Genomic DNA, 17,841 nt, shown 5'->3' with positions numbered 1-17,841 from the left:
AGTTTTTTTTCAAGGACATTCTTATTCAAGAGATATGCTTAATTTCGATCAGATTTACACGACTACATTTACCTACACATATATCAACAGAAAAATATAGTTTACTAAATTGCCAGAGTTCTATTGTAGTAATGATCAAATGCATTTTACAAATTTAACTGTATAACAATGATTCCTATTGTAGAACTGATAGTTCCCATCTTTAAAACTTTTGAAACAGTAACATTTTTCATTTATATCATCAAATCAAAGGTGGATTACAAATCATCCAAATCGACAGCATCAGAACGTATTACTTTTCAACACTCCACACGAACATTTTTTACCATAAATCAATGACGTGGCTTTTTGATATTATCAAAAGCTGCTTCCTCAATAAAAAATGGAATATGGGTATATTCATATTCTGTGAACTTTCATTGAAAACATTACTTAGTTAAACATCACTCTGATTTTATATACAGGTATTCCGAAGTTGATTTAAAAAGACGCTGGAGTTTTTCATTGACAATGTTTGTGTATTCCTTGGTAATCAAGTATTCCAATAGTCTGTTGAAACTCTCATGGCCCCGAATTGTGCTCCATCATTTGCTGACCTGTTTTGGTACTTATGAGGCAGAATTTATTCATAAGCTTCTACAGTCATGTGAAAAAACCCATCTTTTTTATTTGACCTTTATCTCCAATGCGTAAATATATGGACGACGTTTTATCTATTAACATTCCTGATTTTCATTTATATTTTGATTTAATATATCCCAGTGAAGTCGAAAATAAAAGACACCACAGTCTTCCATATCTGCTTCACATTTGGATATTCTATTGAACATAGATGTTAACAGGGATAACTTCACCTTTACCACCAACTTCCCATATTTATGTAGCAATATTCCAATATCATCTGCATATAGTGTTTCTGTCACCAACTGATTTGATATACAAGAGCATGTTTTGCGTATAATCAATTTTTTAAATCGAGTTAGGCTACTGACTAATTAGGTAATATTACAGGTCCTTCAATAGTCTTGTTTATATTCAGCCTTTTTACATTTTATATGGTCTTTATGATAATTTTATTTGCCAATACAACCTGTCATTAGGTCCAATATTATCTGATGTCTCTCATTCCAATTATCAGGCTGTGCAAAAGGGGATGCTTACTTCTAGGCACCTGATCCCACCTCTGATGTATCCATGTGTCATGTATTCGTTTTAAGATTTATGCGATTGATCACTGTTCATTATATTCACTTTTTCAATAACTTTTATTATTCATCAAGTAGGAATACGAATATCGTCTTCCTGTGCAATATATTTTTTTCCTTTCCCATGTGACTTTTAGATGTGTCAGATGTAGCCTTTGAATGTAAATCGACTACTTTTTCGTGAATGAAGGTTGTTATTTTACTTATTTCTGATATCCTGTAAAGAAATTGTTGTTTTGCAAACGTAATGTTCGTTGCTAGTTTGGAAGCTTTGAAGACAATGCAGAAGAATTATTCTTAGAGCCTAAAGATTTAAACTGCGGTGGATCCCCTGACAGTACTTCCGTATTTAAAGTGCTGAAGATCAAACATAGACAGTTCCAATATGACGATGAAATGAGTATTGGTAAATATTAGTCCAAGAAATATATTAATTTTGTATACACTTAATTCAGATTTCAATAATTTACAATTTGAGTGGGTTAACTTGACCGGATAAAGTATACAAATTTAAACATTTGCATGCACCACCTATATATGCCCTGGGACGACCTTTTATCAGGGCTAACTGGAATGAGTTGTAACTAGTAGAATCTTCACAATTTCACTTAGTATCGGAAGCCTTTCAATAATGGAACCAGTATGTCGGTATATAATGGATCCACAGACATATACGAGTGACATTTATGTTTGTTTATATTTGCTCCAATCCAAAAGATATTAAATCGTTTAAAATGTCTATAATGATACAAAATTTACTGGCATAACTGAAAAATGGTACCTTGAATTTCTTTCCACGTTTTATGTTGTAGAACGACCACTCTCTCAAATGACAACCAAAGACGTCAATTCATCAGATATAAAGCGATCTGTGACTGAATACAAAATAGAAATGCTTCTCATCGTAGACTATTCTATATACAACTAGTAAGTGAAACTTCAGTATGTCATAGAGTGTTTTGTGATGAATTGATAAACGACATGCTAGATTAACTATGATGATATATCACCAATCACGTGAGCATTAGAGTGTGGTACTATAGGCTTACCAATGATTTTCAAAGGTTTACATGTAACCATATATAATTTAGATCTTATTTTGAAATGTATGAATATCGTAACAACGGTAAAGTTATCAAATCGAATGTAACAATTCAAACTATTGTAAAGTTCATAACTACTGTATGTACTAAATCTTATCTAAATTCTCACTCTTATGTATGTACAGAGAATACTTTCAATACCTGTACCTGTGTTACAGTTGGTTCACCCAAAGCAAAGCAGGGTCGACAGTGAGCAAGGACACTGAAGCCAAGTACAACATAAGACAATATTATGCCTGGGTTATAAATGGGGTATGTTTATCATCTAAACCATTATGTATGCATTTGTGACTTTCCTTTTATGAGATTGATCACTGTTCGTTATCTTCACCTTGCATGTAAATGTACCAAAACAAAGTAGCTTTAATTTCCAATTAAGTTTTTGGTAGGTCAAAGGTTATACCATTAGACACCGGTTCACAGCAGGAACACAATGGAAACCAGCTTTTATTCGCGTGCGAGACAATTTCGCGAGAACTTCATTGTCGCGAATATTTCTCGTCGCGAATCAGTCCTTGAATGTTCGTCATAGGCTCGAAAAAGGCTCGATTGCGAAAATTACTCGCCACGAACCAGAGTTCCAGTGTAAGTCAAATCAATTGCGAAATAAAGTAGCCGCGAACAATAGTTGGTTTACAGTAGTTAAGATTAAAGCATACGACCGGTGTGCCATAAAAACCATGAGTTGTTTAGAAAAAAAGAATAGCTCATGATTGTTTTCATAATAAGAATTACACGGTAACTCATTTGCTAGACCATGTTTTCAACATGTCAGGTCTGTGATTCATTCCCTCAATATTCAACACTTCTGTTGATCCCCTCTCGTATCATCCCAAATGACCATATATAAAATTCAGTCAGATTCAAACAATCTCATTCAGAATAATGACGATATATATGTATGAATATTGTTTAACGCTCCTCTCCAGAATATTTCACTCATATGGAGTTGATGACAATATAAAAATCCTTCGTCAAAAAGCTAATTGCATAACTTCAGTACATCCATAGATAATTCGGAAGCACATCATTTCCAGGTCAACGCGTCGTCATGGTGTGTGGCGGGTAGTTAGTTTTTATTAATTGCCTGTTTGTCTTAAATACATATATACGTAATAAATATATATTTTTAAAACTTCACTGGGCTATGAAATAGGACGATATACGAACAAATCGTTTAAGAAGCCGTGTGGGCATCACGTGTTTTATCGCGTGACTGCCACACTTCCTATACCAGAGGAGGTTTGAGGAGGATTATTAATTTCTAAACAATGAACCAGCTGATGAATTCTTTATACGATACCCCACTAAATATTCACACAATTCTCAAAAGCTGTAAAGTTAACACAAGTGATTTTCTATTTCTTAGAATTTAGCGTTGAATTGGTGGATATCTATCATAGCCCATACAATATATAGCAATATTACACATTCTGGAAAAGAACTTCGTTATACTATGCTGGGTAAATAAAAGGTGAAGATAACGAATAATGATCAATAATGACCCCCTATTTATTCACCATTACAGATGGACGTACGGTACAAAAACATTCAGACAGCGGCTTACAAGATAGCAATCGTGTACGGGGGAATATACATTGCTGATGTAAGTTGGTATCTTCCTCCACTTTGTATTGTAGTTCATGTCATGTGTACGATGAAACATTTTCTTTACACTATATTCGTCTTATCAGAAACGAACAATGCTTGTAACGTTTCATGCTCTTGAAATCTTTGGATTTTGTAGTACTTAATCGTTGAAAACGTGTAGAATAAGGTATATATATATATATATATATATATATATATAAAAGCACAAAAACCAACAACATCCTACTTTCTTAAAGTGTCGGATCTGAGAAGATACAAGGCCAGTAAAGAAATTTATAAAAGCACTGAAAAGGACAAGACACTGTTGGTTATTTAAGACTCAAATTTTCGATGCAACCCGCGTCTTTATCAAGAGACATGTTACATAAACAAATAACACGAAAAAACCGACAAGTATCAATAATCTACAGTGGTAATCACTCCATATCACTATCTTCCCACCATCTTATTCCATATTCACATTGTTTTGGAAGTTTTCCATCTAAATTTATCTGATTTCTGTAATTTTCAAGAATAATTCTATTTTCATCCCTACCCGACCATGGTACAAACTCTCTACAACGAAACCTCCATTTTTATTTCTCAGCACAATAGTGTATCACTCTTGTTTTGATTATTGATACTTGTCGTTATTTTCGTGTTATTTGTTTATGTAATATATGTCTCTTGATAAAGACGCGGGTTGCGTCGAAAATTTGAGTTTTAAATAACCAACAGTGTTGTGGTCTTTTCAGTGCTTATATATATATATATATATATATATATATATATATATATATATGTATATATATATATATATATATATATATATATAATCCAGATATGAATACAATTTATATCGGTTCAACAATATGTAAACTTTAACGCGTGAAAAACTACATTCTTAATTTCAAAGTAGTTATGTTGCGGACATATCCAATGTGGAACAATAATGTAATAAAAATGGCGTTTCGTATCTTTTCATTTCCAAGATTGAAATGTCTTCAGTAAATCCATCTAGTCTTATTTCAGGTAACGATTATTCGAACTACATGTATGATATTATAATTTACATTGCTTAGACAACAGCAAAATCTGCTTTCACTGAAAATCATAAAGATTCCTCCAGTCCAAAACCAAAGGCGGATGCCGGTACTGTTTTAGATTCCATCACAGCCTGGGTACGGGGCACTTCCGGTCTCCCTGGTCATGATCATGCAATGATGTTTTCAAGGTACATAATGATCATAAATAAAGGTATATGGAAGATGTAAGGATATCGATGTCTTATCGCACCAGTCACACCTCATTGGATAACACTAACGGATGTCCAACGGAAAATAAAATCGTCAATCCGTTCGTCTCCGTTCCTTTTGCGTTTCTTGTCCGTTTCTCTTTCGGACAACGTGCTCCATGTCCAGCGAAATCCGGTCTATCCAGCGGACAGTTTGAGTATGTTCAAAACTTGAAACGGACACCATCGGACTATGGAGTCCGCTTAGTATATGGTAGGTATGCGTTGTTATGCGTTTTAATAGTTCGCATCCGTTAATGTCCGGTGGACATGAGTCACGGTCAAACTACTACTGTACCTGCAGCGTGGTTATTATGCGTTTTATACGTCACAGGAGCCACGAGCAGCGGCGGGAACGACTTCCATCAACGGATACCAACGGACAGTATTATGTCACAATTATTGTTATCCGTGTGACGTCTGTTTATGCTATCCAGTAAGGTGTGACTGTTTCAATAACAATATAAAATTTCCTTGACTACCAGTGATTTCCACAACATGACTGTTCCCCCCTAATCTTCCACACGTTTTGCTTTGAAAAGATTCTTCCATTATCATCATTCATATCTTTGCTTTTTTTTCCACTCAGTTACGATTTTACAAGTGATGGATCAAGTGACGTTGCTGGGTTAGCTTGGGTTTCACAGGTTTGCAAATCCCAAAGTGTATCTATTGTTGAGGACCATTTCGACTTTATCATGCTTACTGTCGCTGCGCATGAACTGGGACACAGGTAGGAAGATTTCAAAAATACTCTGTCAACATAATATGACTGGTAGGTCTTAATTGCTAACCATATATTTCTTTCATAACAATAGCTTGAGCGCATCACACGACGGAACTGGTAGCAATAGCTGCAATAGTAATGATGCCTATATAATGTCGGCTTCGTCGTCTGTGGTTACAAGTACAAACCCTTGGAAATTTTCATCTTGCTCAACGAAAGAATTCACCACCTATATCAACAGTTTGAACTAGTACGTAAACGAAAATAATTTGTTTTTGTGTGTATTAGGTTTGTGAAATTTCCAGTTTATAAAATTAAAAGTTCAGGATAAGGTAAGGTTTCACTAAAACATACATTTTTTATAGTTTCAATTACGTTTTTTTTTTTTTACTCATCTGAGCTGAAAGCTCAGGTGAGTTATTCTAATCACCTTTTTCCTGTCCGTCCGTCCGTCTGTTCGTAAACTTTTCACATTTTCATATTCTCCAGATCCACTGGTCGAATTTCAAGCAAACATGATACGAATCACCCATGGGTGATGGGGATTCACGTTTGTTCAAATAAAACGCCACGCCCCCGTCAACGGGAAGATAATCACAAAAATAGGGTGGAGTAATTCAAAAAGATCAATAACCACTGGACCAGAATATTTGAATTTTACATGAAAGCTTCCTGACATAGTACAGATTCAAGTTTGTTCAAATCATAGCCCCCAGAGGTAGGATGGGGCCACAATAGGGGATCAAAGTTTTATATGTGAGTATACAGGGGAAATGTTTAAAAATCTTCTCAAGAACCACTGGGCCAGAAAAGTTGAAATTTACAAGAAAACTTCCAGACGCAGTGCAGATTCACGTTTGTTCAAATCATGGCTCACGGGACTAGGGTAGGGTCATAATAGGGGTAAAATTTTACATGCGAGTATATCGGGAGCATCTTTAAAAATCAAATCATGGCGCCAGGGGGGTAGAGTGCAGTTACAATAGGGTATCAAAGTCTTACGTGCATATACTATATATGGAAAATCTTTAAAAAAAATATATATCTTGAACTATCTAAGCTAGGGCTGTCATATTTCTTTTATACATTCTTTACGGAAATACCTTTTATGTGATGTATTGCTGTGTCATCTTGTGACCTTAAACGTTTTACCTACTTTTACTAAAAATCTGACCTTTACAGTATTTCCTCAACTATTTAATAATAATAATAAATAATAATACCATATTTATATAGCACCCTTTTCATACACTATGTACGCTCAAAAGTGCTTTACAATGCATATATACCTTACAAGAGAATGTTATACACATAATACATAGAAAATAAATAAAACATTAAAAGCTGTACCTATCCTCATTGTACATATAAAACATGAAAACACAAGATACCATAAATATGTTAGATAAGAATAAACATCAGTTTCAGGGCGTATTAAAATAATAATAATAATGAAATACACACACGCACACACAGCATATAATGTCTCAGGTATAATACATTAAAACATATAATTCCTATTTTATATATATATATATATAAAACATCACAAAATATTTAAGGTAGACCTTTCATATCTTGTACATATATTTCTTATGGCAAGACCATTCATTTCATAAAATATTTGACATTGTAACTTTGAACTTAGAGTTTGACCTACTTTTAAGAAAACATAACCTATTAAATATATCCGGAACTATTTTAGATGGGGCTTTCATATTTTGTGTATGGATTATTCATGGCAAGACCTTGTACACAATGGTGTTTTATCTTTTGATCTTGATGTTGACCTACTTTTTAGAAAACCCCTGATTTATTCAATTTCTCCTGAACTATGTAAAATAGGGCTTTCGTAATGTGTATATAGGTTCTTTATGGCACTACCTTATAACTTGAGAAGTTTGCCCTTGTGACCTTGAATTTGGACCTACTTTTTAAATCTTTGACGTGTTCAAGGTAGATCTTTCATATGTTGTATATAGATTTCTTATGACTTATGACAAGACCTTGAATTTCATACTATGTACATTGACTTTGTGACCTTGAAATTTGACCTACCTTTAAGAAAATGTAATCTCTTTAAAAATATTTTCAGAACTATTCAAGGTAGGGCTATCATCTTTTGTATATAGATTGTTATGACAAAACTTGTCATACAATCGTATTTGATCTTGTGACCTTTAAAACCCTGACCTAATCAATATCACAGGCTCTTGATAATCATTCCCCACACCCCCAGCCTATCACCTTTTTTTCTTATTTAGGATAGACACACTAGTCTTATATTTTTCTACTTATGTATATTGTTAATATGCATTAAAGATCATCTAAAAGGGGATACACCTCTAAAAAAATTATTTTTTCGTCTTCGTCACATATTAGTAAAGCTCACGTTATAAGTGTTTAAAAGAAGAGACGGAAGGCATGCAATAATTTTCACGTCGTCTGCCTCACCTGGTTCAAACCTCGCCAGGTGATAATATTTGTGTGTGTGTGTGGTGGGGGGGGGGGGGGGGGTGATCATGATCCATACCCAAGTGCCTGTGATCAAAATCTCCGGTACTGTTTCAGAAAAAGCAGTTATATTTTGTATATAGATTCTTTATGCCAAGACCTTCATCATGTACATGAGTGTTTGACCCTGTGACTTTGACCTTGAGATTTGACCTACTTTTATAAAATAAAAAATATTACCTATTCAATATCTCCTTAACTGTTTAAGGTGGAGCTTTTATATTCTGTATGCAGATTTCTTGTGGCAAAGTTTTCATATCATGTTATAATCTATAACATTGGTCTTATTCAGAACAGCAAGATCATGTTAGTTATATGAGTGTTGAGGCATTTCTGTATAATGTGAATTCATTTTCATTTATGCTGTGATACTTTGGGGCTACATGTACGTTGGGGCCACAATATGGGGTAAAACAATTTCATGGGAATAAAGATTAATAAAAAAAAATCTTTTTAAAATCCCAACAGCTGAACAATGACAGGGCCATGGTGACCCAGGTGAGCGATGCGACTTTTCGTGCGCCGTAAATTGAAGGTTTTAATAAGGGGTGGATCTGTAGCTCTCTGTTTCGTCACAATATTTTTTTCAGAGAGCTACAGCTCTGCAGCAATGATAATTAAATATAGAGACTTGCAATAGAGCAAGTCTAAGGTTCAATATATGCTAAGGTTTAAATACATTTATCTTATCAGTGGTGGATCTAATTGCATGACAACTCTGAGCGGAACCTTTGATCCTACAGCTTTAAACAAGTTCACAAGTTTGCCGGGACAGATTTTTGATGCCGATGCTCAGTGTAAACATATTCGTGGCGCTGGGTCATCATTCTGCAAAGTAAGTACAGCCAAAATGGCATTCTATGATGTTTTCCGGACAGAGCTTTCGACAAGCAAGGGTCTTAGAAATATTATAATAAACATTTACACACTGTCGTTAATCTCGAAAGGTTTTTTTTCTAAATGTAACAGATCATTATATCACTAAGTTTTTCTATAATTGAAAGCAGTGAGCTAAATATTTACCTTAATATTTCCTCTTAATTTGCATTTTTAACAAGATTAATGAGATTTATCACAGTTCGCTATCTATACTTTCTAATGTCTTCGGATGAGACAGAAAACACCGAGGCCCCGTGTCACAGCAGGTGTGGCACGATAAAGACCCCTCCCTCTTCAAAGGCCGTAAGCGCCAAGCATAGGCTTAAATTTGCAGCCCTTCACCGGGAATGGTGACGTCTCCATATAAGTGAAAAATTCTCGAGAGGGACGTCAAACAATATACAATCAATCAATCAATTGAAAAATGAAATTAAAAATATTTTACCAAAATCAAAGCAATACAAAAATCAATCACATGTGAATTTTGTCAATAGTTTCCGTATAAAGGCAATTACACAACCATTTGTTCAACGCTGTGGTGCCAAAAAACGGACGGAAGTGGGAAGTGTACATCTTCTGTGGGTGGCGACGGTCTACAGTGCGGACACAGAAAGGTAAACTTACTCTTACCTACAAACATATATGTTTACACATTTACGAATGATAAAAGAACTAAAATATGCGTACAATGGAAAATAACATTTATGAAAAATTGATGTGACATTGATGAGGCTGTAAACGTAAAATGTACCATTGTTATATTTATATATTAGATGCCAATTTTGTCTCATTTAGTGGTGTATATCAGGGTTGTGTACCTATGATGTCTGTGCGCCTTCAGGGGACGGTAAGATATTTATTCTATAATTGACTTACCTTCTCGGGTATAGCTGTTTATCTATGTACTTATATTATATCGGATTTACGGATGTTCACAAAATATTCGGATCCCTATAATAGAATATAAACATTTTCAGAAGCAGATATCATAAAAGAAAAAGTAAATACAGTTATATTGAATATAGAAATAGGAAGTAAAGATAAGATAAAGTGTCTTCTATGATAAATAAATTCACATTGGTTTAACATTTAAAAATATATTAGCAAAACATTGGATGAGTTTTAAAAGATTTCTTGCCATATAAAGATTCATTTAAAAAAGAAATGAAAATCTAGCAATGTCTGACAATATGTTAGCAAAAAATAAATGGGTGAGTTCTAAAAGCTTTCTTGCCACATAAGGATTAATTTTTTCTTCATAGATACGCTCCTCTCAATACCATTACTATCTGTATCACGTGTTAATGACAGTGCATCACACCAGCATACACGTGATTTATATTAATATATTGTTGATAGCCTTCCCTTCTTATACGCCCTAATTATTCACATATTTTCAATTTCAGAATCTTGTTTATATGGCGACAGAACTGACGTTGTATTCAATTTTAATGGCGAAGATATCACATGTCCGAAAGTTGCCACTCAACCTTACCTGTGCTACTATTCCTCCGTCGAAACAGGTTGCTGTAAAACTTGCCCTCGTTTCTATACCGGAAGAAAAGGTAACCACATAAAATAATTAACACCTGACTATGATTTCGAGTGTCGTGACGTACTCAACCTTTATGTGATTCGTAGGTTGTGAATACGGTGATCAGTTACCCGGATGTGCATCAGCATACTGTCCACAATATGGGGAGACTCAGTGTTGCGGCTACTGTTACTCAGGAACTACGCCACAAACATTGAGAATAACCACAGAGGAGCCAAATCTATGTGGAACAACATCTATGCAGGTAATGAACATCTCTTTAATCAAGTCCGTGGAGATCCGGGTTAGACTAGGTCATCTGTACCCCTTGCTTGTCGTAAGAGGCGACTAAATGGGGCGGTCTTTCAGATGAGACCGCAAAAACCGAGGCCCCGTGTCACAGCAGGTGTGACACGATAAAGATCCTTCCCTGCTCAAAAGCCATAAGCGCCGAGCATAGGCCTAAATTTTGCAGTACTTCACCAGCAATGGTTACGTCTCCATTATGAGTGAAATATTCTCGAGAGGGACGTTAAACAATATACAATCAATCAATCTCTTTAATCAGTCATGTGGATGATCAGATCCCTCAGTGTTGTCAACAGTAACCAACTTTTAGGTTCGTTGGCCCACGGGGATCCATCGTCTGGGCCAAATATAGCAATGAGTTTAAGTTTGAACATAGCAACGACCTCCACTGGTAATAAACTTGCTCAAACTATGTACACTACTACCAAATCAGCAAATTGCTTCCACAAAAATAAAATCAATACATCTTTTTTGTTCACTTAGGAAAGCATTTCTTTTAAAACGTAATTCTGACTTCAACTTTCAATATGTCGTCTATTTTAAAGGCAGTAACAACGTCAGATAGCATAGCTATATCCAACACTCCACTCAGCTCCCCGGGACCAAAAAGGGACAACATGTCAACTATTTATACAAAACAACCACATACTACATCCAATGGACTCCCTGCATCAACGACAGCAATCACAACCACAGTAAAGGAAGAGAAAAAATTCACGTTTGTTTTGGAGATCATCATTCGAATTACGGAGAACTTATCCGATAGCATCCAATATTCATCTGTAAAAGGGAGGGCTGAATTAGCGGTATGATTTGTTATGTTGTGCATTCGTAAAGCACATGGTAAGATTATAAATATAATGAAAGGCGAAGAAAACAGAAAAATCAATCTAATAACTCCTATAAGCAACACAAAATAGAGAGTTTGGCAAACACAGACCCCTGGATATACCAGTGGTGGAATCAGGTGTCTAGGAGAAGTAAGCATCCCCTGTCGCCCGGTCACACCCGCCGTGATTACATTGATCAGGTAAAATGAGTTATCCGCAGTCAAAATCAGTGTGCAATATTACATGTCGTGAACAAAACAATACAATCGGGAAAGAGATCAAAAAGAGTTAAAAAGATCATGGAACGAAAAAGGTGAATTAACGTCTGCTCCTTCCGACACGCCCATTTCTCACGTCACGAGTAAAATGGTGAACAGGCCAGTTACAGTCCTATCTATTTCCTACTCCGCACGGAAGTGAAGGTCAGTAACAGTCAACTCTATTTCTTACTCCACATGTAGGTGAAGGCCATGCGAAGGAAAATCCAAGAAACTCGGGGCCAATAGTTTTATTCTGAAATTAATGCATTGATACTCAACTCTAATGACGCGAAAAGGGGTGTACACAGATGCCAATTGGCCTAAATACCCTATATCATGCAATATGCATATGATGACGTCACTCGGGTTGCGAATATCCAATTTACACTGAATCGATCCAGCGTAATTATTGTTATACTATTATTGCCATAATCTATCTAGTGTATATTCTGCACCGAAGTCGTATAAACATAGTTTGTTTTCCTCCGTTGTACGCCAGACACGTTACGAATAGTTTATGTACAAAAAGTCGAAATTGACATTTACATGTTAATAAAGATACTAATGTATTTCCTTGTAGTTAACGACAATCTATAGTCAAAGACTGGGAAGCAATTTCAAAAGTTGTAGAGTAACAGCACTCAGGTATGTAGAAGTACTAAGTAATACACTGTATGATATCAACTTTCATTTATTGAAGTACTGCCATGAAAATACAACAAAAAGTGTAAAGTTTACGAAAAGAGTCTTTGGCAAACGCAATGCTTCTAGATTTCATCGACAGAGTCCACAACAAATTTCGTCATCTGCACTTATTCATCTTTATATATTTCAATGTTTCTGTTTCCCCCTAAAGAAAATATTATGATGTTTATACCCACATGGCTGTAAGCAGGAGTTAGATATAAACAGCAAGAACAGTGGTTGCATTTTTTTTCTCGTTGAATACCAATTTGTATTGTTTTTATGATTTTATCAGACCTCGAAAGGAAGTGATAAAAAAAATAGTCTTTTTTCTCAAAAAGAATGTTTCCAAAACAAATCGTGTCAACGAAACTGTGACTTTTGCCTGATCCACGAAATATAATGCCCACGATAGTTGATAAAACAACAGTGCCACTTGTTAGGTATGAAAGGTGGAGATAACGAACAGTGATCAATTTCATAAACCCATGTATAAGTTGTATTTAAACAACATCTCAATCATTCTAATCGTAATTAAATATAATTGTTCCGGACCGGTCGACAGAGGATGTTTACTCCTCTTTGGCGCCTGATCCCATATCTGGTGTGTCCAGGGGTACGTGTTTTCCCTACTCTTAATTTTGTATTCTGTATAGGAATTATGAGATAGCTAGTCATACAAAACAGTGTGCCTAATCAAGGAAAACAAGATGACTGATAGCGTGTATAAATATTAAAGTAGCGACAATCTATAACTAATAAACATTTACAATTGCCTACAACCAGTGAAAACAGTGATAACTGACTATAATAAACAATGAAAACAATTGTGACTGACTATAATAACCAATGAAAACATTAGTGACTGACTATAATAACCAATGAAAACATTAGTGACTGACTATAATAACCAATGAAAACAGTTGTGACTAACTATAATAACCAATGAAAACAGTTGTGATTGACAACAATAACCAATGAAAACATTAGTGACTGACGATAATAACCATTGAAAACAGTGTTGACTGAATATGATAACCAATGAAAACAGTGGTGACTGACGATAATAACCATTGTTGATTGGTTGATTGAATATTGTTTAAAGTCCCGCTCGAGAATATTTCACTCATATGGAGACGTCACCACTGCTGATGAAGAGCTGCAAAAGTTAGGCCTATGCTCGGCGTTTCTGGCCATTGAGCAGGGAGGGCTCTTTACCGTGCCACGATTGCTGTGACAGGGGACCTCGGTTTTGCGGGTCTCATCCGAAAGACCGCCCCATTTAGTCGCCTCTTACGACAAGCAAGGGGGTAATAGGACATATTCTAACCTGGATCCCCACGGGATAATAACCAATGAAAACAGTGGTGACTGACTATAATAACCAATGAAAACAGTGGTGACTGACTATAATAACCAATGAAAACAGTGGTGACTGACTACCGGTATAACCAATGAAAAATACAACGGACAATAATGTAACATGTTATACTGTTCAAGCTATGAGGAAGTATACTTTATTTGGTATTAATTTAGCTAAAATTTCAAATGATTTAATTTTCCTTATGATGCCAATCTGTGTGACTGAGGATTAGTGTGATGTATGTTAGGCCTTTCTGTTAACGTTCTATTATTGTATCGGTTCAATACTGACTATACCTGCACGCATTAAACTGTATACTAGCAATACGACCAAGCATTGGGTGATGATAACTAGACTGATAAGCATGAAGAGTTGGAATTGATACCACAGGATGATGAAAAGGTGAAGATAACGAACAGTGATCAATCTCAACTCCTATATGGATGTTAAGCAAAGTTTTTGCGTTTAATTTTGATTGTGATTTAAGGAAAGGAAGTTTAATCGTTGAGTATGACCTGTTCACAAAAAGCGATGCATCGGCAACATCGAGCATAATGTCTGTGAACCAAGCTCTGCTGTCTGGCAGAGAGAACGTGACGTATGATGGGAGGAGTGCTACAGTATCTTCAATGGCATTTGTTGATCTTTCGGGAAGACTCGGTATTTATACATGATTTGATATTCAGCGCATGCCGAAAAAGCGTGATATGTGATAATGTTATGCATGACTTGATATAAGGCGTATTCAAAGAAACTGTCATTATTTTCATATCATTAAGTAACTTTCAGTCTAACGGATACTTAATATGCACATATGAACTATTTTAGTGAACTTTACCAGAACCACTACACAGTGTCAAATTCTGGAGGCGAACAATCCGTGTAACAAAGGAACACGGTGTGTTGAAGAACAAAACGGACCGGTTTGTCGGTAAGTAATCTATTACTATACCGAAAAAAATTCATATGTGATAATGTCATACATGACTTGATGTGAGGCAAAATTAAAGAAAATATGTCATTATTTAATATCATTAATTAACGTTCACCCTAAAAGTTCTGAAAATTCTTTACTCACTGATTTGACTTCGGATCACTCCGATTAACTGGTCAAGATATACAGCTCACGGCGGGTGTAACCGGTCGACAGGGGATGCTTACTTCTCCTTGGCACCTGATCCCACCTCTGGTACGTCCAGGGGTCCGTATTTGCACAAGTCTTAATTTTGTATTCCTTATAGGAGTTATGAGATTATATGACCGCATGATAGAATTTAAATCAGTAGTGCATACGTCTGCATTATCAACTTTTAACAATTCGTTATGTAATACGTATGCCTCGTGACAATATCGTCATCAGAGTTGTCCTTTCAATAGTTACCACTTCGCCGTTCCCACAACCTTTTCAATGCAAAATGAATTTCAAAAAGGAGACATGAATTTATCACGTTGCCTATTCATTTATTTTTAAAGCAGTGTTTATATTTCTTTGTGTTGTGTAGTGTTATATCAGCAGACGACACAACAGGTAATGTACATGTATTAGTCTCTATTAACAGTCTGTATATATTCTCTCTTTTTGCCGTTTCAAATATCACTACGTAGAATGTATGCATTTTCCAAAACTTCAGACCTACAAGTTAACTTAATATTTACGGAAAATACGTTTACGTGAAGATCTTTATGCATGAATACGATGTAGAATTTGTAGGGAAGATATTTTGATAATTAACATATGAATGATGATATTCAAAATACGGAAGAAAAAAGTATCCATTGCTGCAAAAAGTATATTTGATCCTTTTTATTTGGAAAGATACTACGAATTCCTTATATTGATATATGCCACATCAATTCAAAAGTGAATAGCGAAAGTGTAATTTACATGTAGCAGTGTCTTTATTTACAATAAAACACATTAATGAAAGTTCATATATTCAAGAAAAGTATGAACTATAAGATTTTGTACACTGTGTAACATATGAGGTTTATTTATAAACAATGCTTTATTCTTATTTTTAGATTCCTTGACAATCATTGTGGCGGTTGTCGGAATTTGTGCGGTGTTTTTGGTTTTATTGATAATAGGATTGTTCTGTGCCTGTAAAGCAAAGACAAACACAGTGAAATTGAAAGAAGAAAAGGGAGCTGCGTAATAAATAGCTGTGTTTCTGAAGTTCATAATGGTTTATTTTCGATTTTTCAAAATCTTTATGTACATAATGTAGTGATAGACAAAACTGAAATAAACCTAACTCACAAATTTGTGTGTGTGTGTTTGATTTTCGTTGATTCCGTGTCTTGAACATAAATATCTGATTTCATATTGATAGTTATGACCATACAGTCGGAATTAGTTTCTATGTGATATTACTTAGAGACAAACTTGACGTTTTCTACGTATGATTTTCTCTCCCTTTGATACGATTCAGCGAATCGGATGCTCCACTAATCTCGATCACTTACCTAGGAACCAATATGTCCGGATTAACAAGACTCCACTTCAATAATTCTTTCTCTTCTTCACATCCCAACAAAATGGGTCGATTCACCAGGATGTTGTTTTGGGTTTTTTTTAACCAAACTGAGAAAATTTGAACCCACAAAAAGTAAAATGTTATTTTACAGTGTTTTGTCAATAGACTTGATTCTAAATATGATATGGATTGGACAATGCTTGAATAAGATATAAAATATATTATGTCTATTTGTGATCAGGGAAATGTTTGTTTATATTATATATATATATATATATATATATATATATATATATGTGTGTGTGTGTGTGTGTGTGTGTGTGTGTGTGTGTGTGTGTGTGTATTTAGAAAGGAAAACCTGAAATATTGTAATTCAGTGCGTCTTTTCTATTTTGTTATATGTGCTGATTAAAACAGATTGATGTTGTTAATGTTTTTTGTTCGTTTTTTACGCCCCTTTGAGAATTTTCACTCATATTGAGACGTCACTATGTGCAGGTGAAGTACCTCACACTTAGACACTTATGAATGACACTCAGGATCGTAGCAGTGAGGATTCTGTATCACGCCTACCGAGACACAGGACCTACGATTTTAAGATTTCATCAAATAGACTCTCGACTCTCGACTTCTATATGTCGAGCGTCTGGCGAACGAGCAATCACAACCTAATTTACGTTTGATACGGCCACGCTGGACTCGAACTTACAGCCTCCCGGTCACGGAGCGAGCGTTCTAAACACTAGAAAAAGGGATACTGTACTATTTCTTCTCTAAGGCAGATACGTAGATAAATATTTAACTTTACGGTACATGTAACTATCAAATCTAGTATGTATAATTACAAAGCATGGGTGTGGTTATTGACCAAAAAAATATGCGATGGTGCTAAATTGTAGTTTTGTTTTCTTTAAGATTTCAATTTAAACTGCAAAATAGTAATGTTTTGGGACCGACCAGAGGAGAGAGGCCGTGGGATTTTTTGAGCGCAATGCTCTAACCACTCGGCCACGGAGGCCCCCTATTAATATCAAATGATTATACATTCATTTATTGCTATTTTTGAAAATTA

The 17,841-nt window shown here is 35.2% G+C and overlaps 1 protein-coding gene and 1 long non-coding RNA gene across 4 annotated transcripts; one reads left to right on the top strand and one right to left on the bottom strand.

The window, feature by feature from the left end:
- The first annotated feature begins 1,992 nt into the window (after positions 1 to 1,992).
- Positions 1,993 to 17,196, top strand: LOC125678701 (uncharacterized). The gene is made up of 16 exons (XM_056156044.1): positions 1,993 to 2,132; positions 2,467 to 2,560; positions 3,837 to 3,914; positions 4,981 to 5,132; positions 5,782 to 5,925; positions 6,011 to 6,169; positions 9,127 to 9,268; positions 9,807 to 9,926; positions 10,108 to 10,159; positions 10,719 to 10,877; positions 10,954 to 11,111; positions 11,701 to 11,961; positions 12,826 to 12,890; positions 14,780 to 14,952; positions 15,121 to 15,223; positions 16,315 to 17,196. Exons 1-16 carry the CDS (start codon positions 2,035 to 2,037, stop codon positions 16,397 to 16,399), a joined length of 2,043 nt encoding a protein of 680 aa, XP_056012019.1. The 5' UTR covers positions 1,993 to 2,034; the 3' UTR covers positions 16,400 to 17,196.
- LOC130052071 (uncharacterized) lies at positions 7,125 to 15,585 on the bottom strand. Of its 3 annotated transcripts, none has more exons than XR_008800429.1 (4): positions 15,371 to 15,585; positions 10,808 to 10,860; positions 10,189 to 10,263; positions 7,125 to 9,942 (listed from the first exon to the last, which is right to left on the bottom strand). It is a non-coding gene; the product is annotated as an uncharacterized LOC130052071 (long non-coding RNA). The 3 variants fall into 3 exon arrangements; XR_008800428.1 differs by lacking the exon at positions 7,125 to 9,942 and adding an exon at positions 10,978 to 11,087 and having other exon boundaries at positions 9,984 to 10,263; XR_008800427.1 differs by lacking the exon at positions 7,125 to 9,942 and having other exon boundaries at positions 9,984 to 10,263.
- Positions 17,197 to 17,841: the final 645 nt, after the last annotated feature.

The sequence above is a fragment of the Ostrea edulis genome, chromosome 2 (genome assembly GCF_947568905.1).
Source record: "Ostrea edulis chromosome 2, xbOstEdul1.1, whole genome shotgun sequence".
In the NCBI taxonomy this organism is placed as follows: Eukaryota; Metazoa; Mollusca; class Bivalvia; order Ostreida; family Ostreidae; genus Ostrea; species Ostrea edulis.
Note: the sequence above shows the minus strand (reverse complement) of the source record. Positions and strands in the feature narration are given on the sequence as shown.